The sequence below is a fragment of the Carassius auratus genome, chromosome 5 (genome assembly GCF_003368295.1).
Source record: "Carassius auratus strain Wakin chromosome 5, ASM336829v1, whole genome shotgun sequence".
Classification (NCBI taxonomy): Eukaryota; Metazoa; Chordata; class Actinopteri; order Cypriniformes; family Cyprinidae; genus Carassius; species Carassius auratus.
In genome coordinates, this window is record NC_039247.1 from 9,379,535 (window position 1) to 9,404,069 (window position 24,535).

The 24,535-nt window shown below is 37.6% G+C and overlaps 1 protein-coding gene across 2 annotated transcripts; it reads right to left on the reverse strand.

Annotated features, from left to right (window-relative positions):
• Positions 1-1,657: 1,657 nt before the first annotated feature.
• LOC113074085 (neural proliferation differentiation and control protein 1-like) lies at positions 1,658-24,104 on the reverse strand. 2 transcript variants are annotated; one of them, XM_026246807.1, is made up of 9 exons: positions 23,753-24,104; positions 10,442-10,588; positions 7,353-7,448; positions 5,338-5,550; positions 5,157-5,223; positions 4,351-4,432; positions 4,170-4,246; positions 3,358-3,457; positions 1,658-3,164 (listed from the first exon to the last, which is right to left on the reverse strand). In XM_026246807.1, exons 1-9 carry the CDS (start codon positions 23,835-23,837, stop codon positions 3,087-3,089), a joined length of 945 nt encoding a protein of 314 aa, XP_026102592.1. In that variant the 5' UTR covers positions 23,838-24,104; the 3' UTR covers positions 1,658-3,086. The 2 variants fall into 2 exon arrangements, with proteins under 2 accessions (XP_026102592.1, XP_026102598.1); XM_026246813.1 differs by having other exon boundaries at positions 7,353-7,445; positions 23,753-24,102.
• Positions 24,105-24,535: the final 431 nt, after the last annotated feature.

Here is a 24,535-nt window from a genome sequence, read left to right on the forward strand (position 1 = left end):
CTCTCACTGCAGCTACACTGAACGTTACATTTTTCTGGTAAATAAGGAGGGATACTGACCGGATACTTAAAGGCACAATATGTAAAGAAAAAAATATTAAAATATCCAAAAACCACTAGAACAGTGTTATATATTTTGCTTACTTGTGTATCCAGATAGTGTCGCCTGCCAATGACGTCATAATCCCTTGATTTCTGGTTTTGTTTTGTAGGAAACATGGAAACACCAAAGCCACTTTAATATGATGTGTGTTTTAATAGACCTGTGACGACTGCGAAGAGTAGGATTCAACATTCATCTCCTTCAGGAGTGGAGTGTGGACCATTGATGGAATTGGAAGAACTAAATAAAAACTTCTGGGGAAGTCGTGGCCTAATGGTTAGAGAGTTGGACTCGCAATTGAAGGGTTGTGAGTTTTAGTCTCGGGCCGGCAGGAATTGTGGGTGGGGGGAGTGCATGAACCGTGCTCTCTCCACCTTCAATTCCACGACTTCGAACCCCCAACTGCTCCCCGGGCATAAATGGCTGCCCACTGCTCCGGGTGTGTGTTCACTACTGTGTGTGTGTGCACTTTGGATGGGTTAAATGCAGAGCACAAATTCTGAGTATGGGTAACCATACTTGGCTGAATGTCACGTCACGTACCAAAGTAAGACGGTGGACTCCGCCCAATCTGGGATCTGAGACCACTGAATCCCATTTGAAATGATCAAACGACAAAGTCTCTCACACATCAGACCGAGAGACTGGATTATCTCTGTGGATTAAAGGGATGCTTATTTTGCAGATCGACACCTCCTCTCCATCCGGGCAGCACATGTCCCCGGATGCCTGAATTACAGTGCGGATTTACTGTCAAGGGGCGGAGCAATCCATGGGGAGTGGAGATTACACCCTTTGACAGTCAATATGATTTGGAGTGTATTCGGCAGGGCGGAGGTGGATCTCTTCGCACCAGCAGTGAACACTCACTGTCCGCTGTTTTATTCACTGACACACTCTGGATACACTAGCTCACAGCTGGCAGAAAGTACGCTTTTTTAAACTTCTGCCTGGCATACTTTGCTAAATCAGGGAGGAAAGGGAATCTGTTCTGTTAGTGGCACCAAAACGGCCAAATAAACTGGTGAGATTATGGTAGATCCCCCACCCCCCACCCACCCCAAACATCAAGCCACTTTTGATGTAGATGAGGAAGGAGTAGAAAGACCAGACTTTGGGATATTTCTCCAGGAAAAACTACCAGTTTAAAGATTTGATCATCCATTCATGATCATTACCGTCGACCCGATAAATGGCAACCTCCTTTACGTGGGAAAAATTGTCAGTTCAATCGAACAACAGTGATGTGACATTCGAGATGTCATACTGTAACTGACATTAAGTTTCCATGATTATGTACATTATGTAATAATGACGAAGTGTTGTAACAAGTACAGCTATTGCTATAAACATTTTAGCATGTTACTGTCCACAAACGCATAGTCAGCATGCATTATTAAATCTTTATAAAGTCTCATGTGTCAGTGTGAACAGGCTGAACTTCCTTATACTTAGGAAAAGGCACATAAAAAGGCTAATTTTTATGTTTCTCATGTAAGTGTCTTTATACAAAACACCTGACAGATTTAATATCAATGAAAACAGGACACTCTTATTTGAGCTGATATAAATATTTATTTCTTCTTTATATATTCCATCTTTACATGCATGTCAGGCAATATCAGTAGCTGAAAAAGGTTTATTGGGCTCAACTAAAGACCATCATGACTTATTCTGAAGTGTAAGTCATATCAGAGTCAACATCCCCACAATGACTGTCTGACAAAACTAGTAGAGGATGTTAAAGGAGGCACATTTCAAATTTTAAGGGCTTTGCTTTGCCCCAATGCAACATCGAAAGAATGATGACACTGCCACAGTTTTTGATTACAAGATTCAAAGGAATAAGGTCCAGAGGAACCTGAACAGCTCCCCAGTAGGAATTACAGAAAACGCTGCACAGAAACTGGATGCTTTTGGCAGATTTCCTGAGAAACAGCAGCGGGCGACACACGCTCCAGAATCAAACTATATCACGCCACCGTTAGTGATCTAGCATAGAGGTTACCGCACACAGATTGGAGAATCCTGGCCTGTACACAATAGCAGCTATATACAATGTGTTACACTGCAGATCAGATCTTTTTGTTTTTGCTGGGTTTGTAAAAAAAAAAAAAGAAATTCAATTTCATATGTGTTTTTGTTCTAACCAGAAATGCACACTGACTGTCATGCATAGTAGGACCGTTCTGATTATACAGAGGCTACATACTATCATTTAGGGTTATTTTTGTGAGCACAATTATAAAAAAATATTAAAATCACCATCGGCATTTTAAAAAATACAGTCACAGACGAATTTGGTAGATATGCTAATTGTCTCATTTACGTTGCTCCTCAAGGTTCATCAACTTCCACGTCCATTCTAAATATGACTAGTGTTTGCAGGCAAGATATGTTCAAACAGTTAATTCTTTAAATATTTTTCCTTTCCATTGCACAGTATTCACAATATACTACAGAAGACGTCATGACAGAACTGATATTAAAAGAGTCTGGTCTCAAGAGCAGATCATGTTCAAGCTTTTTAAGAGCACTGAGGTTTCCCAGGCTCTTACGTACAGTGTGTTTACAGTGAACGTTACTATCAAACAGGTCCAGAAGACATAAAGAAAGAGACACTAACTGTGCATGATTATACAGGATGGGTGCAACTCTTGATCCGAAATCCATGCAACGCTTTTACACATTTGCTGTTAAACCGAAAGCTACTACAGCGCAGGGTCCTGGTCCTTAGAAAGGATGCTTTTGAATGTGTGAATCAACAAAGTGAATTATTTCTGTCAGTGCTGCAATGCATTCTGTTTTCGGTTCATGGATGAAAGCTGCATTTATCAGCACAAATTAAAAATCCTCTCAAATGTCCACACGAACCATGCTGCAAGTGCAGATGACTTTTGTGACCTTGCATTAATGGATCAGATGAAGAAAGCACACCATTGGGATTTCATGCGTGGAGTGATGCGTCCTCTGAGTACTCGTGTCTAGTTGTAACTTCTCTGCAGGTGAAGATGAAAGGTGGAGTCATCAAACAGTGGATTCTTCACTTCCATTTCCCCGGTCTGGAAAGAGAAAGACACTTTCAAACACCACGGCACTACAGGAGACTTCAAACTGTAGCACAGTGGGTGAATTATAATAATACTATCGATTACACCTACAGGAGTCGTGATTTATGACAGCGATAGAGGAGATCTCTCTCTTACACATAAAGTGATCCACCACTCTCAGAATAATGAAAAGTATTGCTCTTACTGGGGCAAGTCCTGGGCACTCATACACAGTGAAGTCTCCGTCTTCATTTTCCTCATCTGAAGTGGCTCCTGACTCAGGAATCTTGGAATCACTTCGTTGCCTGCATGAGAACAAAACACATAAGGCATTCCACTGAGTTTTTAATAATTATGTAAATAATACATGAGGCTGATGTATTTAACCTGATCAGTTATAGCCACGTTCATGGGACCTCACATTATTTCTTTTTGACCTACCTATTTACAAATAAATTAAGACTCAGAGCTTTAAAGATTGTTTTATTGATGATGCGCATACAGTACTTTTTTTTTTCTTTAGTATCTATCAAGATATATTTTCCATTTCACTTATTTAAAAGAAAGTTGGGTATGTATAATTTCTCATATTCAAGTGTTCCAATATTCATAACAGGCCTACATGTGTTAAATTGTTAAATGACTGTGGGATAAGAAATATTGTTATGCGTTTTCAAATTTTCAGAGTAGATGACAAACACCATAACGTTTCAAGTTTGGGATCTTTTTTTGTTTTTGAAAGTCTCTTGCTAATGCCGCAATTATTGGTTCAAAAATTCAGTAAACTGTAATATTGTAAAATTGTATTACTATTTAAAATTAACAATTTAAAGTCTTAATTTATTTCAAAAAATAAAATATATAAATCAAATTGTACTGACCCCAAATAGTTGAACAGAAGCATATCTATAATATACTCTTAATTATTCCAAAGCCATGCAGGCAGGATAAGGATTGCTGGGAAATGTGTTTTATCCATGAAAGGCAGTTTATTAATTATATTTGCTGATTACTCACTTGAGTGACATCATTTGCTGCTTCTGAAGCTGAAAGTGGTACATCTGAGCACTCTGGGCAAGTGTTTTATCTCCAGTCTGATGACAGAATCAAAGAAGAGTGTGTGAACATACAAGCATCACGACACATGCAAGAATGATGCTTGGTTTCTGAATGTACTGTATATGTATGATCTACTCACTATGCCACGGTCAGAACTGGGTCCTATTAACCCAAAAGCAGGATAATCAACCTTCTGTGCCAGATGGTTTCCTCTCTGCATCCTGAGAAGAAAAATGACAAAGCATCAGGCTCATCCATGTCAACTTATTCATGCAAGTATTTGATCCAACAAATGTTTCCTATAGCATCTTTTTTTTGTTGCCGTTTTTGGTTTACTCATTGTGTTTTGAGGTTTTTGTGGTGTTTTTTGAAGTAACCTACTAATATGTCAATAGTTTGGGGTCTTTATTTTGTTTTTGTTTTTGAAATAAGTATTTTATATTCACCGGGGTTGCATTTATTGATTATTGTAATATTGTACAATTTTATTAAAATATTATTGCATTTATTTAAGACATTATTGTCATTTAAAACAATCAGATTTTAATATAATTGTCATTTATTCCAGTGATAAAGCTGAATTGTCAGCATCCATTACTCCAATCTTCATTGTCACATGATCCTTCAGAAATCATTCTAATATGCGATTTTGAAGTTCAAAAACTTTTCTTCTTATTATTGAAGTTGAAAACTGTTTTAACTGCTAAATATTTTTGTGGAAACTGTTACTTGTGTTTAGGATTCTTTGATGAAAAGAAAGAACAACATTTATTTACATTAACATATATTTTGTAAATGTCTTTACTGTCACTTCCGTTCAATTTATTGCATCCTTACTGAATAAAAGAACTGAAATTAATAAAAAATGTGTAAAACAATCTTTCTAAGCTGGTTTGTTACAGAGAAAGTACAAAATACAAGCTAAGCTGGCTTGTGAAATCTCACCTGACCCAACACACACCGGTCAAGACCATGGCAACTGAGCCCACCATGAGAAACACACCCAAAAATACTAAAGGAGAAAAAACAAAGATGGTCAAGAAAAGGCTGAAGAAGGAAGAAGGAAAAGCTCTGCAAACTCGTATATCTTTATAAACATCAGCAAACAATATACAGTATAACGCACTGATGAAAGAGTGGTCCTCGGAGGGGTACGGGATGATAAAGGGGGCACTGTGCACAGCAGAGATAAAGGGAGTGTGTGAGGCTGGTCTGGTGGTAGAGGCGGTGGTGCTCAGAGGCTGTTCTGATGTAGCAGCGGTAGGAGAAGCCTCTGCTCTGTGCTGACCGCTCGGCCACGATCCATCCTCAGGGGCTTTGGAAACAGCTGGAGAGGGGGCTAAAGAACATGAGAGATTAAAAAAAAGAGACATTTACATTCATTCATTTAGCAGATTCAAAAACAGAGAGAGAGATAGAATTTGCAATATTTATTATTATTATTATTTTTTTATCTTAACGATGTGAAGTGTTGTGGGTGGCAAATTATGGTGGAACTCTTAAATGGACAATCCACCAAAAAAAGAAGTAGAAATATTTTGAAATATAATGCAACTTTTTTTCCCATACAACTTTTTTAATTTCGTTGTGTTTAAAGCTATTGATTGCTTTTTGAAGGAACACAGCAAAACTGAAGTCATTATCTACTCATAATCTTCCTCTGCTGATTCACCAATCACATTCTCGCTCATGTTCAATCCAAAGAGGGCCTTTAGATGAGTCTTGCATGTCCAGACATCATCAGCAACAAACTTTTCTCACATTAACAGTGTGTCAGTTTAAATCTATATAGTGAAATCGGCTTCTCACAGAAAGCTGTGCTATGGCTTCAGAAATCCTGAATAGACATTAAGTATGTACTTCACAGGTTCACTGTCATTACATGGAAAATAGAAGCAAAAAATAAATAAAAAAGTCATACATGTTTGGTATGAGAGTAAAAGATTTAATTGAATTTTTGGGTGAACAATCCCTTCTTGAGACCCTGTGGCCTCATATGAGGACATTATATTTTTGTGAATTTCTCTGAGTCTGTTCATGCCACAGTTTTAGATCTGGATGTCCTGTACAGAGCACATTCAGGGCTTTTCAGAGATACCAAATGATTGGATGTTTCACATGACCACTCCCTCTCCTTGGTCATCAAAATGTCTGAAATTAATTTAGTGACACTCTTATAGAAATATGATAATATTTCTATAATATATTGTAGTTATCATTTAAATCTGTCTAATTTTTAAATTCTGTGTCATAAATCAACATCTCAGAAATATGTTATGGGGTTTCAAATCAAAATATGACTTTCTGTTACTAAACAGGACATTGATTTCATACATGTCCTCAGATGAGGACACCGGGACTAAACGCATGCTTATTACGCATTTTTGGAGACATAAAAAAAGAATAGAGAAAGAAATTATATTTCAATATTCTATTAAATATTATATATTATTATGAAAATCTTGTCAATTATTACTCCCATTATTACACTTCTTTTTTCATTACATGTTGCCCCAAAAACACATTAATATGCAAATTAGATTTAGTTTATAGATACATTGTATATAATGAGAAAACCCATTAATTGTAATTTAACACACATTTTGCAGAAAGAAAAATAGTATATTGAATCATTATGTTATACCATAGTTGAGAATGATCTTTATACAAAGTTTGGTTAAAAAAAATAAAATAAAAAATCTTGAACATTAAAAATGTATTTGTGATTTTAAAAAATTGTTTTTGCCTATGCATTTCCATTCATGTCTTTTCCTTTTTTTTTAAAGACATTAAGTCCCGATGTCCTATACGGAGGACATAACATAACTTATGAATGAAATGCATGAATGCAGAGCACAAGGCTGCACTGGAAAATCCTGTGTGCGATGCATGACATGCAATTTGCATCTGTGCTTGCAAAGTGAACGAAACTGCTTGCATCATTTCACATTATGATAGACCCACTGTCCTCACATGAGGACATATTTTTCTGCGAAAACTACTTCCTGTACAAAAACAAATTTTAGGTATTTTACTTATTAGGTCCTACATATCCCAAATAGCAAGAACAATTCTAAAATGCACAACAGGCAATCTATAGGGTCTCAGGAGGTTAATGGCAGGATTCCCTTGCTACCTTACCTGAGTGTTTCATCTCTGATTCTCTGTGTTTGCTGATGATGGAGGAGAGAATGTCTATCTCTTCATCCAGCTCTGGGAGATGGCTGATCTTGACTGCTTGGGCAAGAAAGAGAGAGAAATAACATGACAAGTTAGGAGTGAAAAGTGACGTGACATACAGCCGAGTACGGTGACCCATACTCAGAATTCATGCTCTGTATTTAACCCATTCAAAGTGCACACACACAACAGTGAACACACACACACACACACTGTGAACACACACTCGGAGCAGTGCTGCATGCTGCGGCGCAGTTGGGGGTTCGTTGCCTTGCTCAAGGGCACCTCAGTCATAGGATTTTGCATTGTATTTGCAAATCATACCATATATGCACATGTAACTGCATCCATATAGCAATTTATCTTAGAGTTAAAGCTGTCGCTCTGAGCTAGAACACTAACAGGACAGTTATAGAAAATCTTAAGTGGGAACTGATTAGGTCAGTTAAATAATAATGCACCAAGGAATATATCTTGGCGTAGTTTGTATTGCATTGGGTGGAATGTGTATGCCATACTCCTATACATATTTATGAACTTAAAATTATTCATCATGACACATCAAAAATTTGCATGTTAAAGGTTATGAGCTTGTATAATAGTGCATATGCACTGCAGATTCTCTCTGTGTGTGTGTTTGTATTGCAGAGAGCGTAGGTGGATTTGGTCAGTTGTTCTGTTGTGTGGTGCTGCTATGCGTATGTGGGCAATGGGGCATACAGGCGGGCAGGGAGAGAACGGGGAGGGGCCGCTTCAGATTCATGAATGAAACCCATCACCACAGCAACCACTGAGAAAGCGCCAAGAGCAAAAACTTAAGATAGAGCATTTGAAAAAGATAGAGCATTTGAGAGAGAGAGAGAGAGACAGAGAGTGGGTGCGTGTATGTGTGAGAGAGACAAAGAAGATGCTTCGGACATTCAACCACTAAAAGTTCTATTTTTACTCGAGTGAGCTAAATTTATTTAGTTATTTATTTATTATCAGATGATTTATTTTCCACTCCAAATTTGCTGTGGACTACAGATTTAAGGGATACATTTTTGTCTAGTGACCTTGCAGGCTTCATTAAAATCGAGACTAGATAATCGGCTTTGCAATTTTTATGTTTTATATTTGTATACTTGCGTAATTAAATACATAACTTAAAACATACATTTTTAAAAAAACCTGCATATTAACTCAAGTGTAATGACAACAGGGTTGAGGATCCAAATGCAGGCTTTATTGCTAAACGTGGTCAGACAGGCAGGGTCCAGTACCAGCAAACAATAATATCCCAAGCAAACAGGCAATGGTCAGGGCAGGCCATTCATAAAACAATCATAAAAACCAGATAAACAGTCCAAGATCCAAAATACACAAAGGCAAAGCAAGACAGGCAGGAACACAGGAACTAGGAAGCATTACAGGTTAAACATTCAATCACCAGCGATGTGAGCATGTGTGTGTGCTGTTCTTAAAGTGTGAGACTGATGAGGTGATAAGAGACAGGTGATTGCCATTGATTATGAGTCCAGGCAAAGAATTATGGGAAATGGAGTCCAAGGTGAAGTGGCAAGATTCTGGAATGGAGTGCCGTCTCATGAAGCTCACGGGCACACATGTGCAACCTTACATAAGTGTAATAAAAACAGAAAAATGTATCTATATACAAAAGCAGGCTATGTCTTTCACAAGGAAAATAAATAATGCAGGCTGTGTGAAACGTGTGTGAGGCCACTAAGGTCTTCTAAATGAACAGTACAGAAGAAAGCGAGAGAAGAAAAGGACGCTGTTCATACTCCTGTCTGTTGAATGGTATTGATTAGGTGTCAACAGCAGTGCCCTCCTAAGGCAGCACTGAAAATTACTGATCAATAAACGTCAAGGTTTTAGTAAAAATGAACATTTATCTTTTTTTACGAACTGAAAGCTGAAAACGAAAATGAAATGCTTGGAGATATTTACATCTAACTTGCTGCTTGTTGGCATGGATAAAGCTGATTTACACCAGCATTTGTCAATCCCTTCCACTGCAGTACAGAAAGAGACCGCCTGAATGATTTCATTAGCCTCCCTCCCTCCTGTTGCATCTGCAGCAATGTGTGGGTGGAAAAGGGGGAGAGGGGAGTCAGACTGGAAGGTTGCAAGGAGTAATAGGTCTTCCACTGCAGTCCAATGCGAATGATGGGGAACCCTGAAAATGATTCCATACATTTTGAAATGGTATGTATCAGATCACCGTGTCAAACTGCCTGACAAAATTATTATAAACTGTTTTCAATGTTGCTACAAAGATATTTGCCAACACAAACCTGTGAAACATTTGTACGCCCAAAGACTATATGTACAGTACAGAGATGGTTTACTAATATTACTATGAATTGGAAAAAGTACAACACGCAATATTGCAGGAAAAAAGTCCCACTTTCTAATTTATAAGAGCTAATCATAAATTGGTAAAGCCATTTACATCACTGCATTTGGAGCTCCAGTTCCAATAGAAAGTCAGTGTCCAGAGACAGGTGCTTGGGATTATGCATGCACATGGCCAAACTTGAATTATTAGGCTAATTTATTATTAGAAACAACATTTATGGGCCAGTTCATTTCAGATCTTTAATATTACATTGAAACATGATATGGCTAAATTTTTTCTTTATGTTAGTCGATATCAATAGTAATTTTTCATATCAGTCGATATCGAGTAAATCCATCTGCTGTAATAAGCCAAATGGATTAATGCACCGTGTGGTGAAGTTCAAATGAGTAACGTTGTATTGTTATGAAAACATTATATAGAACATTTATCAAACTCTTATTATCATTTTATCGAGAAAAATTATATCAAGATAATTATCATTAGCCCTGTTTGAAATAATGTGAGTTTGGCAAACAGATTTGCCGATTTCAGTTTTTCTTCATTCAAGTAGATAGAGGTTGGTCTTGCATGTCTGAAATAGCTGCCCAAAGCCACTGAAAATATGGCCACCAAGTTAACTGACTTTTTCTGAAAGGCACTGTACGATTTAGGTGGTACAACTCGGTCTAAAGTTGGCAGTACTCACCAGGGTGATTTTGTCTCCTGATCACACATTTCCCTCTTCTGTTCTCCACAAATGGGTCAAGGCATGGGCCGCAGTGTGAAGAGCCGGGCTGGCAGAAGTGCCGTCGCTCCCGGGCACAGTCCAGACTCCGAGGACAATGTTCCACAACTATAACAGAAATGACAAAGACACTGAAAAATTACCCACTTTACACTGACGTTGCCTTACATTAATGACTCATATTTTTCCAATTGTCAAAATATCCTGACTGCTAATATCTGAATTTGTAAATGCAAAAAAAAAAAAGAAACAAGAAAATAAATCTAATAAATTAAGTAATTCATCCTAAAATTAAATAAAAAGATTAAAGTGGATTAACGAAATTCGAGCTGCAGCTTGAGTGATCTTCTGAACATATAATTATTTAGCTTCCACAGATACAACAAAAACATGTCAGGCTATTTGTCATACAGAATAATTGCACAGACAGCTAACAGGAATCAGCCCGTTTATGTTAGAATAGCTGTCTCTGATCTAGTGTATTGTGTTGAGTTACTGGATGATGGAGAGCTCAGGAATGACAGTGCATCAATAAAACAGCAGTGCTAATGTATGTGGGCACTGCTGCTGAGGGCAGAACTGGGGCAGCAGGTCAAAGTGCAGAGAAGATCCAACACACACACACAAGTATCAAATTATGTCAGAGAATAACAAAGTAGTCGCGTGTCTGCCATTGATTTTCAGCAGGGATCCATGCTGACCATATGCTCTTCATTACACCACAAGTGCATGAATCATTCTAATGAACAACATTGTTGGTATTCAATAAGGAGATCTGAATAATAAATAATTACATACATCTTTACAAGATGTCTTTTTATCTGAGTGCCTTGAGACTGTTTTATGCTTGAGGCAAAAGATGCGAGATGACAAAATTCACGGTGCAATGCAAAAATGTGTTCTATGTGAAAACAGAAAAAAATGGTTAGAAACAAAAACAGAAAACTTCAAAAGTTTGACACTTAAAAACAGCAGAGTGCAGAACATTTCAAGCCAAGGCTTAATCACGTTAAATATAAACGTGGTGGATGGTGATCTCCAACTTGATCTCACAAAGAAAGATAACTATTTTCACAATTTCATATGAATTAATTGTTACAGGGCTGACAAGACCATCCATTTGCAAAGCTTTATTCATAGAATGGTCAGAAACAGGCGAAGGTCAGACAATGGCAACAGGTATTTTGAGAGAGAGCAAGAGACGAGAGTAATACAATAAACATGTGTAGACATAGGCGTTGGCGCGGGAAGTAGGGGTGCTGTAACTATTGTAACTATACCTGGCTAGGTATGCCCCCCTCCATAAAGCTCAAACGTCAAGTTACGCCTATGCGTATAAATAGAATTGAGCTATTTGCGGTGTAAATGGCATATCACTAAAACTACTATTTTAATTTAGTGTATTTTCACTTAGTGTAAATAGGCTGTATCGCGCGAACCCCCCACCCCCTGCGTGCATGCACGTACCGCACCCCTAACCTAAAACATCTTCCCGCGCCCCTGGGCGTAGGTCGATCAACGGCGAACATAATCGAAAAGGCTTGACAAGAGGGTAAATCCAAAAACATGAGCAATACTTGAGGCGAGGTGCAAATATGGTCCGAAAAAGCAAGGCAAAGAGTAAATCTAAGAGTCACAGGCAGAAGATCAGGAAACAGGCAATGTAAGACTTTGACTAGACTATGGTAGCCTGACTACGTCCTGCTTCCGCTCAATTTCATTTCGCTTCTGTACTCAGTCTGATACAGCGTCAGAGCTTTCTGTTTGCCACCGGTCTGGAAACAGCCGGGCCAATCAACGAACAGAGGGCGGGCTGAGAGCCGTGACGTAGATGCTAAGTGCCGAGTTTTACAATGTAGGTTAGAGAAATCGAAAACCGAAACGACCGCGGAAATGGGAAACGAGACACGGGATGCAATTCGCTCTGTTATGGAGAACATTCAAACTCTCTTTTTCAAACTGAAGCCAGAACAAGAAGAGTGTTTGATAAACATTTTAAATGGAGGTGATGTTGTGGCCCTACTCCCGCCTGGTTTGGGGAAAAGTTTAATTTATCAATTGTTACCGTTAGTTAGCGAGAAACTGGGGAGGCCAAAGGCCGGCAAGGCTATAGTTGTAATTGTGTCCCCCTTGGTTGCACTCATGGAGGATCAGGTCAAGGAGGCAGAAAAACTTGGTCTGTGTTGCTGCACAGCTTGGCGTGCACAATGATCAAGATATAATGGCGGGGTATTACAGCCTTATTTTTGGTAGCCCCAAATCCTGGATTCTGAATCCCAAATGGCGAGCTATGCTAGCATCAACGCTTTATCAAGACAACCTTGTCGCCATGGTTGTCGACGAGGCACACGTCGCATACAAATGGTGAGTTTGGAAATTAACTTCAAGTTAATCTATTTAGATACCAGCTCAGTTGAACACTGTCATTTGTTGTCTTTTGTTACATGTTTCGATGCATGATGTCTGTGCTTCGATGCGGCTGTACAGGCGCATACCATACGTCATAACTAAATGTATCTGATTGGCTTACAGGTAACCAATGATTTTAAACTTCAGACAAGCGCCCCCTAGCGAGAGAGAAAACACTTCTCTATTATGCCATTCCAGACTCTGTCTACGAAGCAAAGTGAAGTAGCAGAGTCTGGTATTACCAGGCTAAGACTATGGAACCTAGAACTAGAAAAACATACAGAAACTGGCTGCGTAAAGTAGCTACGCTGAACAGCATAAAGGCTAAAACAATACACAGCCAAGAATGTTGGTGTTTGACTGATAAATATATGTGTGTGTTATTGGTAGCAGCTGCATGAGATTGGTTTCAGGTGGACTTGGTTTAGGTGATTAGTTCAGTGGAACATGATAAATGTAGTCCAGGGTGATGTGAGAGTCCATGTGGACAGCGGGTGACCTCTTGTGGTGAGTGAACGGAAGTTTATAGACCGGATTCGTGACACATTCAATGTGAATCATACAAAAATGTTAAAAAAAAATTTGAAAACCGTAAGCATGAAGCTTCCCAACATCCAAAACATAATGGTCAATGGGGTTTGAGCATTTAATTTTTTTTGCCAAGACATAAAAAATAGCTGTATGCATGATTAAATTGTGAGCTGTATTTTAATTGTTCATACATATAAAAAATAATTCAAGATAAGTGACTTTGATCTCATTCATGTCCTTACCATTTGATAAATGCAATTATCCATTCAAAGCCATGTGCTACAGTCAAGGGATTTTGGGAACCTCGTTGCACATTACGCCTATAAGAACACCTCTTATGTATGGCAAAATCATCGTTATGCACAGCCTTGAGTTCTAGATCGGAAAGACTCAGCCATTGAATCCTTGGCTCCTGTTTCCATAACAACTGCTATGGCAACTGAGTACATGTGACATCATCAGGTGTGAGTCACTGCCAATGCAGTAGCTGGAGGGGGGTGAACTCTTCTGAACCAGAGCGAGTCACAGTGAAGGAAATAAAACACAACAATGGACAATATGTTATAAAAAATTTACTTAAAAACAATTCAGTGCAAAATGAGTAAATGCTGTGCAATATAAAAGAACTGTGTATCATGCCTATACTGCATCTGTTCATCCCATATGTACCGCATCGCTTTCAGAGTCAGTACAGTTCTGTCACCTTATTAATTGCTATTGATTTCAGCTCAAACCAACAATCATTGCATTGCAATTTGCTTTTTACTGGAACTGCCCATTAAGTGCACAAATGTGAAGAAGTGACTCATTAAACCTGCAATACATCAGCAGTGATGATTTTTACCAGAAACCCTCACTGTCACTGTGCTGGAGGTGATGCAGAGACACACATGTTCTCTGTTGTCTATCCATTTCACATCTTAATCTCATTGAGAGGAATATCAGTTTTTTTTTTTTTTTTTTATAGCCTCTCAATCAAACATACGGGTACAATTATGTATGCTGCTGCACAAACACACACATTCATATCCTGCTCTTTATCACTCTTAAAAACTCAACAACCCATTTGTCTAAAAATCTCTTTCTTCAGCTATCAATTCAACATGATAAGATATCATTACTTCCTCACATGATATGGAGAGATGGCGATCACACTTGCATCTGCATGTGACCATCTTAATCAAACCATGTGTGGACCGAGTGACTGAAGGATACTAGGTTTAAAGATAATGACAAGATTCATAAAGATGTGTCAAGATAAATATAGTTAATCTTTTTCAATTCTATTGCACTCCATTAAGTTGTGTTCAAACACACACACACACTCACAAAAGTCCTTTAAATCAGCCTATTCTAATTATGCAGGGATCTCGTAAGAACGATTAGCCAACCAGTTGTTCAGACATCCAGATGACTAGGCTAGTCGATATTTTAAAATATGTAGATTTGGATATACTTAACCCAGACAAGAGGGAAATAGATCAGCCGTAATCTGTGCTACATTATAAATCTAATACCTACTTCAAAGCACATCACACACACAAATCGCTGCTATGGAGCACCACTATCATCTCTCGCTCCGTCCTGCTCCTGCCTGCCAACAAAGGCCAAAGTGGCTCTGCTGAGGGTGGAAAGTGTCACTGTCTTGCCATGGTTCAGACATGCCTCAAGGTGACCCAGTCCTGCTGGTCCTGCTGTGCAGTGTAAAGATGACACTCATCCAGGACAGACTGAAACAGGCCCCAAAACATCGCTGACTGAAGGACAATTTCTAGATTTGGCTAAAGGCAGAGCAGTTTTTGGCATATTGTGTTCTAAACACAGCAGGGATACTTTTTATTATTATTTACCATCACTCTAAAACAGGGATTACCAAAAAAAAATTTGTCAGCTGAAACCATTTTACCTAAAGTATTATATTTCAATAATTTAACAGAACATTTACCTATTCACAGTTCACTTATGATTTTAATGGTAATGTCATGCAGGTAAAATATTTTATTCATAAAATATATATTACTGTTCACACACAAATACACACACCCACATATATATATATATATATATATATGTATATATATATATAAAACAATATAAATATTACAATTAGGGCTACACAATAAATCCTATTTTAATTGTGGTCATTTTTCATTTGGTATTTGCATTTCCTTGCATTAGTAACAAGCTTTCACAAGCTTTCATGGTTGCAGTTGCCAAATGTGTGTGTATGTATGTATATATATATATATATATATATATATATATATATATATATATATATATATATATATATCAGAAGTTTTCTGTTCAGTGGTTTACATAATCTTCCTAACTTGGAGGAACATTAATAACGCTAATGAAACAAAATAATATTAATCATGACAATACTTCTGCAAAGCTACAGAGGATAAACAGTTTGAAGAATGGAAAATAAAATAAAATAATGAATGATAGCAGAGTGTCTTCTGGCGAGCTGCGAGTCACTTGTTATTTATAGAACTCACTCTCTCTAGTTTCACAGAATAAATGGACATGCTGCTGAATGAAGTTGCTATCCACCGCGCAGTGTTTTATTGTTACCTCAGGTTTGTCTATTTAGGGTGGACCGACAAAGCTATGAATGCTTTATACTGGTGCATCATATCTTTCATATTGCCACTGTTTCCCATGAACTTCAATTGGTGTTCTTGTACAACATTAATATTCGCCTAGCAACACCACTCAGTGAATGCAACAGAAAAGGAATGATGCTGTTATTCTTCATTCCATACTATGCCAGTCTTTCAGATCCCTGTACACTTGCTTGAAAAACATGTTAAAGTAGTGTGCACTGCATGCTGTGCCTCTCAAGAACTTTGTGTTTTATATGCCAAGACAGGAGGACTGACTGAAAGAGAACAGAGCTGAGGGTCTTTCTTGCCACTTTGAATTCTCTCATTGAAATGAAATGTCAGAAATGATTATTTTTGAAATGTTGAAAATAACAGCGAGTCAATACACATCCCCATTTAAAGTTGACTCATACTGTAAGAGCACAGGGCAAAATAAATTGTTACAATCCTGTCACTTCTCATCATTTAAGCAGTTTCCCTGTTCCCAGGGGTTTTATGCTAATGTTAATCCATTCCCCTGTAAATTGTGAAAAAATGAAATAAAATAAAATTCAAAGACATAAATGTAGAAAATAACAACACAACATCTGCTATAAAATAAATAACAGTGTTGTGATTAACATTATTATTGACACTGAACATAACGAAGCAGCCCATTTAGTGAGAGTGGAGTCCAGAAATAGTATTCTTTCATCAGCTGCTGTCACGGTGAACTGTGAATAACATAAAAAATGAAACATCTTCCTTTTTTAGCCACCTCACACTCTTAGATCACTGTCTGCTTACTGACCTCATACTGGTGCTCATGTGTGAATACATTTGTCTAATTCAGAGCAGACTGAGGTGGCTAGTATTCTTTCTAAATTAGTCATGGACTGAAATCCATTGTGTCGTTTAGAGGGGAAATTTAATTATCCAGTTAATCAACAATGTGCAGTAAAAACATGACATGCATCTATTATTGTCTCAATCGGATATGACATTTAGGAAAAATTTAAATTCATGTGCAATGCAAAACAACCTCTCTGACTCTCTGATATTGAAAATGCCATTTCAGGATAACAACTCTTTGTCTAGATCTAAATACAGTATTGGACTGCAGAGAGACTGCTGGGCCCCCATGGTTCAAACCAGGAGACTCTCAGGTGAGCATGACCTTATCCGACACATGTGCAGCACTCCAGCCACTCTACGGACACTGTGTTGATCCTTCAAAAAGCATCCAGAGGGGTTTCACACATGCTTTACATTAGAGTCAGTTTATAACATCAGGGTGTCAGGTGGGTCTCATGCCACTGAGAACATCTGAATTAAGCACAGACTGAAAGATGCTTTTAATTTAACAAAAGATGCATTTTACTTTTACAAAACTACTTTTACTTTTCAAGTAAATCTTGTTTTTCTGAACTTTGAATTCATCAAAGAAAGCCTTTTCAGCACCCAAAATAGCTGGTATCTCATTGTCTCATGATCCTGGGATCATTTCCAAACCTTGCTGACTTTAAATTACCTCAGAATCCACAGGGGTCTATAGCACAGGCGTTCTGAGCAGTATCTCAACAGCAACCCTAATACGTTCTATAAATTTAATCAAGGTCTGTTGAAAATGATTTGGAATATATGTATTTGATCTTCTTAATGGGCTCTGTTGCCACTGTTGCAGATTTCTCTTACTTAGTCTTTGTAATGTTGCTATTTTTCTAAACAAACTACTTTTTTTTTAACAAAACAAATAATTTAAGATTGTTCAATTTGAATCAATGGTGTCAACATGCAGTGACCATGTTGTGTGACTTTGGCATGCTGGGAGATTCCAACTGTAAATATCTTCCTGCCAAACATGTTGCTATAATACATGTCAATGTGTGAGCTGCTGTTAACTCATATTTAGTAAAGAACAGGAATTGAATTACTTTAATGTTACTGCAATTTTGCTGCAGTGGGTCTCTAAGGATTGAGAGAGAAAAACAGCACAAAAAAAAAAAAAAAAACTTCCAAAAAACCTGAGAGCAGTATTCAAAGATTTAATACAAGAGAAGGAAGTACAGAGGAAGAAAAAAAAAGAATAATAGCTTAGAGTGAAAGAAACAGCTAGAGAATATTCATGATAGATGATTTCTGGTGCAACTCTTGAGTGGCGTCTGTAACCTTTTGTGTTTCAATAAAATATTTCTCTATTGGGTCTCATTCTTACATCTAAAGAAAGCAGCAGAACAGAAATCTCTCCTGTTGTTAAAATATACACAAAGATTACGGAGCATGAGAGAAAGACACTCAACTTGACGGCAGATCTCTTCACTCAGTGCATATTTTAGATTAAGGCTTCCACTTTGAGGTGAGATTAAAATGTAAATTTGAGGTCTCATACGCACTAACGCACTAAAACATCTCACCCTCTTTCAGGGCAGCTCAAGTCTGACATGACTGCACATATTTACACACACACACACACACACACACACACGTGTGTATACACGGTTCATCATGCAAGATCACAACAGGAACTCAAACACACAGGGAGAAGTTAGAAACAGAGAGGAAGTGATAAAGAGAGAGAGACCTCCTGCACTCCAGGCATTAAATCAGAGTATCTTTTTGGATGCAACATCAGCAGAAAGTAACCACCAGAAAGACAGACTCGGATAGATATTAACTGCATTTAATCTTTTTAGAGGCATGACTTCTAAAAGTTTAAATAAAGGTCTTGTGCCATGTGCCACAATTCTATACATCATACACCGCAAAAACCAAGTATTTTTGTTAATTTGTTCTAATAATATAAAGATCTAAATTGTGTATTATAATTATTTAAATAACCATAATTAGTAATGTTTATGATTAAGAAAAATAAACATGGACTAATCATATATGCTTGTGGACTAATAAACATATGCTAGTGGACTAGGGAAAATAAACTTAAAGGGGTCGTATGATGCAGCTAAAAAGAACATTATTTTCTGTATTTGGTGTAATGAAAATATTTATGCGGTTTAAGGTTCAAAAAACATTATTTTCCACATACTGTAAACGACTGTTGCCTTTCTGAAAAAGTGTTGTTTTTTACAAAGCTCATCTGTCTGAAAAGCGAGGTGTGCACTAATTGGCCAGCTATCCAGTGTGTTGTGATTGGCCGAATGCCTCGAGTGTGTGACGGAAATGTTATGCCAATAAAACCTATTACAAATGAGCCATTTGTTGCATCCACGGATTATAATGACTTATACTGTCTTTTTACGCGTTGCATCGCCCCATGTAAACATAGAACCATGTCTGCATTTGTGATCAGAGAAATGACAAACAACAAGCTCTACTTTACACTGCTCAAAACTCACGTTTGAATCATCAGTGGCAAATCCTTTAAACATGTAAACATACTTACAGACTGTGAGTCAGAACAGCCAGAATTGTAGTCTACTCTCCCAGGATCAGGAAACAGTCCTCCATAAAATGCACTGCACACAACTCAATATTTAGGTTAAACTGTTCTGTAACCGTGTTGTAAATACACCTTAACCACTGATTTCTAGTTGTGTTCTCTTTTGGACGACCAAACAAAGTATTTTTGCTTCCAAAATGAAAAAGCATCTCCACGACATGGCGCCGGCGGCAACAGCGAGAATCAAAGTTACGCCTTCTTTCTTTGCGTGAACATTTGGGCAGCGTTATGCAAATCTTCCCACACAGTGATGTATAGATGTGGGGGCATTTAAATTAAGCGTTTTAGGAGGGCATGAATGAGTATACCCTAATATTAAGAATATCTCTTTGGGTTTGAGACTTTAGTCTTAGCAACTTTAGGGATCTTATGTATTCACGAACAGCTTGTCACGAAATCGCATCATATGACTCCTTCAATGTAATTAATTCTCGACAGCAGGTCTATCTTATGCAATTTTGCTTCTTATGTACCTTGTTTTAAAAAACAATTCACCCAAAAATAATTGTGCTCTCACATCAAAATCCACTGACATATTTGTTTGGAACTGTTTTGGATGTTTTGGATGGCCCTAAGGGTTAGTATATTTCCAGCAATTTTTCATTTTTGGCTTAACTATTCTTTTAAGGATGTTTAGGTTATATATTCATACTGGAAAACAAGATAAACATACTGATCAAGACCTTTTATCCAGTGAAATATACAGCTTATAGTACTCTTTGGCCTAGACCTTGAAATCCTCATCCAGAACTGCCATTCATTTATTTCTCTCATGGTTTCTTCTTTTATGTCTTCTTTTCACCACTCTCTTTAGCAATAACAACTTTGCCTACCTCTTCCCTCTGCATCTATAAGACCTATTTTATATCTCTGTGGTTGCATAATTGCTTCTATACAAGTTCTCGGCAAGAAAAACATTTAGAGTGCTCATTTTTGAAGGTTACTAAAATTGTCTTCATTCTCATTAGATGGTTCATTATCGATTTCAAAGCTCTTCTAGCAAAGCCCTGGCAACTCATAAAAGCCCAAATAAAATGTCTTTGCTTCTGGTTAAATATCATCCACCATGGTCACAGTCACTTTACACAGTTTAAAGTATCTTCATCTATTTTTAAGCTACAACACCACAAAAAAATTACATGCTGATAATATAAGAATGTACTGATGTTATGATAACTGATAAATGGCAAGTAATAAAAGTCTATACTATTTTGCCTAAATAAAAATAAGTTTGACGATTTTAACCAGCTTTTTACAATGTTGATAGTATAAATAAATGAACAATTTGAACAAGTGTTTATTTGTCAGAGAGTTTTGACAGCTCGACGGCCTTTGTGAAAACTACAGATATTACTTCTGGATTTTTGTATTCCCACTCACAGATAGTCTAATCGAACCCAGTGCATTATTGGTGTTCAAGTTTCTTGTAAGTTCTTGTCTTTTTTTCCACAACCCTTTTTCTCAGTTTTCTCTAGCTATGTAGTACCGATAAACAAAAAAAGAAGAAAAAAAAAGAAAGGGGAAATTGTTACTGTTGTTTAGACAGACAACTTTCATAAAACCCCACCTTGTATGTGGTGAATTACCCCTTTAACACTAAAAACTAAAACTAATAATTTCAAAATGCAACAATTTCAAAAAGAATCACAACATTATAATGTACAATATGAAAAATTGACATAAATTTTGATATTAACTACTTTTTTATATTAGATTACGTTTAAAATATCATTAATAAAACATATTAATATGGTAATAACATATAAAAAGAGGAGAAATTAACATGTACAATTAAACATCCAATGTCAGTTGATGTATTTTCAATCTCAACCATTACAGATCATTTTTTTAAAAGTATATTATCAGACGACAACCATTATGTTAGTTTTATATAAGGTATTCCTCATAGTACTACTGAATGACTACCAAAGATATATTAGTTTAAAACATCTTAGTAATAGCCATGGCAGTCTATTCTGTAATATATTATATATAGTATCAGCTCCTGCAGAGAATGTACAGCAAGAACTACACATATATATCCCAGCAAGTATTTAATTTACAGTGGGTATAGGAAATAATCACGCCCTTTAAGATTATCACATTTTGTTACTTTGCAGCCTGAAATGAAGATGGACACAGTTTTTGTTTTATCCAGCTGTATTTAATCAGTGCAACTTATATAACATCCAAGTGAAAGATATAACACCATGTCAGAAAAAAACTTTAAACAGAAAAAGGAAAAAGGATCACCCCCTCCTAAAAATGACATGTAAACTCTATCTAATCACCTTCTGAGTGGCACACAAAGCCATTTGACTTTCAACTGTGATCAGCTGAAAAGCACTTTCCTGGAGCATTTCAGTCCTCTGTAGTGCAACAGAAGCAAACAATGAACGAAGGGTGGCAAGACATTGTCAAAAGATCTCTGGGATAAAGTTGTGGACAGGCACAAGTCAGGAGATGGTTACAAATTATTTTCAAAGGCTTTATCAATGCCTAGAGGCACAGTTAATTCTATTAAGAAGTGGATGGTATTTGGTACAACACAGACCCTCCCTGGATCAGGGCATCACTCCAAACTGGATGAAAGAGTGGGAGGAAGCTGGTCAGAAAGGCTACCAAGAGGCCAACAGCAACTGTGAAGTGTATTGGAAAAAAGTCGCTCCTCAAGAAAGGCTGCATGCAGTCATGAATGAGCTTTGCCAAAATGCACCCTGAAGACTCTAAGGCAGGTGAGACTTTATTTGGCCTGAACACCAAACAATATGTCTGGCGGAAATCCATTACAGCTCACCATCCAAATAACCGCATTCCTCCTACCATAAAGTTTGGAGGTGGTATTATCCTTTGATATGCGGCAGGGACTGGAACACTTGTCAGGATAGAAGGAAAAATGGATGGGGAAAAATACCATCAACTTCTTGAGGAGAATCTACTGCCCCCTGCCAGAAAGTTGTCAATGGGAAGAAGGTTTACCTTCCAAAGCACACAACAAAACTGAGCACACAGTGGTTGAAGGAGAAAAAGATAAATTTCCTTGCATGGCCTAGTCAGAGCCCAGACTTAAACCACATTAAAAATCTGTGGAATGACTTGAAGACTGCAGTCCACAAGTGATCACCATCAAATTAACTGGACTTGAGCAGTTCTGCAAAGAACAGAGGACATATATTGCAAAGTCTAGATGTGCAAAGTTAGAAGAGACATATCCCAACAGACTTAAGGCTGTAATAAAAGCAAAGGGTGGTTCGCCAAAATACTGACGCAAAGGGTCAATCCCATTTCCAACTCAGTGATTGTTTTATTTTTTTTATTTTTTTTGGTGTTATATCTTTCACTTGAAAGTTATAAGCTGCACTGAGTAATACAGCTAGATAAAACAAAAACGGTGTCTGTCTTCATTTCAGACATTTAGAGGGGGTGATTTTTTTCAATACCCACTGTATCCGAGTACAAGGTCTTAAACACACACACACACACACACAAAGTCCTTTGTGGTTCAGTTTTTCCTTGAGTTTCCAGACGGTCTTTGATCTTGTGGTCTAAGGGACTCTAGAGTGGCCATCATGTTGTACATTCTTATTGTTCTTATTTATAGCACAGACCTGAGTGGCAGGAGGAATGTGTCAGGGTCTGGAGTCTCATTCCAGACTGCTGATTGCCTGTTTCCATTGCACAAAGCTGAGGGGTCAGAGAATAGCCCCGGGGTGTGTGTGTCAATGAATAATGTTATCAGGACATTAATGCCAACTCTTAAGTGCAGAGTAATGACCGTCATACAGACATGACATCAAAACAGTGTGAATGTACCCATGAGTACACACATTTTCCAAAATGGACACATATGTGGAAAAGTGGGTCCACGTCTCTCCCACCTGCGTCACAGAGCAGATTCACTCTTCTCTTGGTATCATAACATTTTATTACCTCTCATATGAATATCAAGTTTACTTTGGTTTTGTTTTTGTTTTTTTCAAACAGCATATAGACAATTCAAACAGAATACTCTGAATTAATTTGAAGGGACCTTAAATCACTGAATGTAAGCAAAAACATTTTATTATCATTTGAAAATAATTATATTATAAAAAATACTTGAATGGTCTAATACAACACAGTAAACATGTGCACAGAACAAGCTAAATATACAAAACACATCCCCACTATGTGGCTGCACAAGCTGTTTTGGGCTATTTAAATAGTCAGATACTGCTCATTTAATCCAAGACACGTGTCCGGCATCACGATACCTCTAAATGCTATGAATGAAACGTGTCTTACCTGCCATTGCAGCGCCGACGGCGATTGTAGTGATGAGGAAAGCCTCGGTGAGTAGCGAGGCCCAGGGTGGGCTCAGTGATCGCATCCTTACGAACAGTACAACGGCGCGGGGGACCCGGGGTTTATCATTCCCCCGTCCCACAATGGTGGAAAACCTTTGCCTGTAATCTCTGAGGAATGACACTCAAGTGTGTAGTCGGTAAAATGTGTTTAAGGTGCACGGGATCGTTCAGTGCTGCGTGTCGCGTCCACCGCCGATGCTGAAGCTGGTGCCTGTGCGGCGCGCGCTGCGTGAGATGCTGATCTCTCTCTGAGCGAGGAAAATACCAGGGCTGTGCGCTCAGGCTACGCAAAACGATGTCGTCAGCACGTCGTGATAATTTTTTCGGTCCTCTCTCAAATAAAGAAATATTACTTTAACAGGTGCGAGTTGGGGATAATAACGCTATAGGAGGATAACACCGAATGCAGGTGTTGGAGTTCATATGTGTCCAACAGTTAAAGAGCAAATTGTTAAAATGTCACACACACACACACACACACACAGACACACACACACACACACACACTATATATATATATATATATATATATATATATATATATATATATATATATATATATATATATATATATATAAACTCGTATAACTAATTATTGAAATACTGAAAATAAAATAATATTTCCAGTTATAATAATAGAAGACAATAATATTAAGTCGGTCTATTAATAATTTATTAATAAATAAAATGATAAATATAAATGTATATAAACTCAAATCAC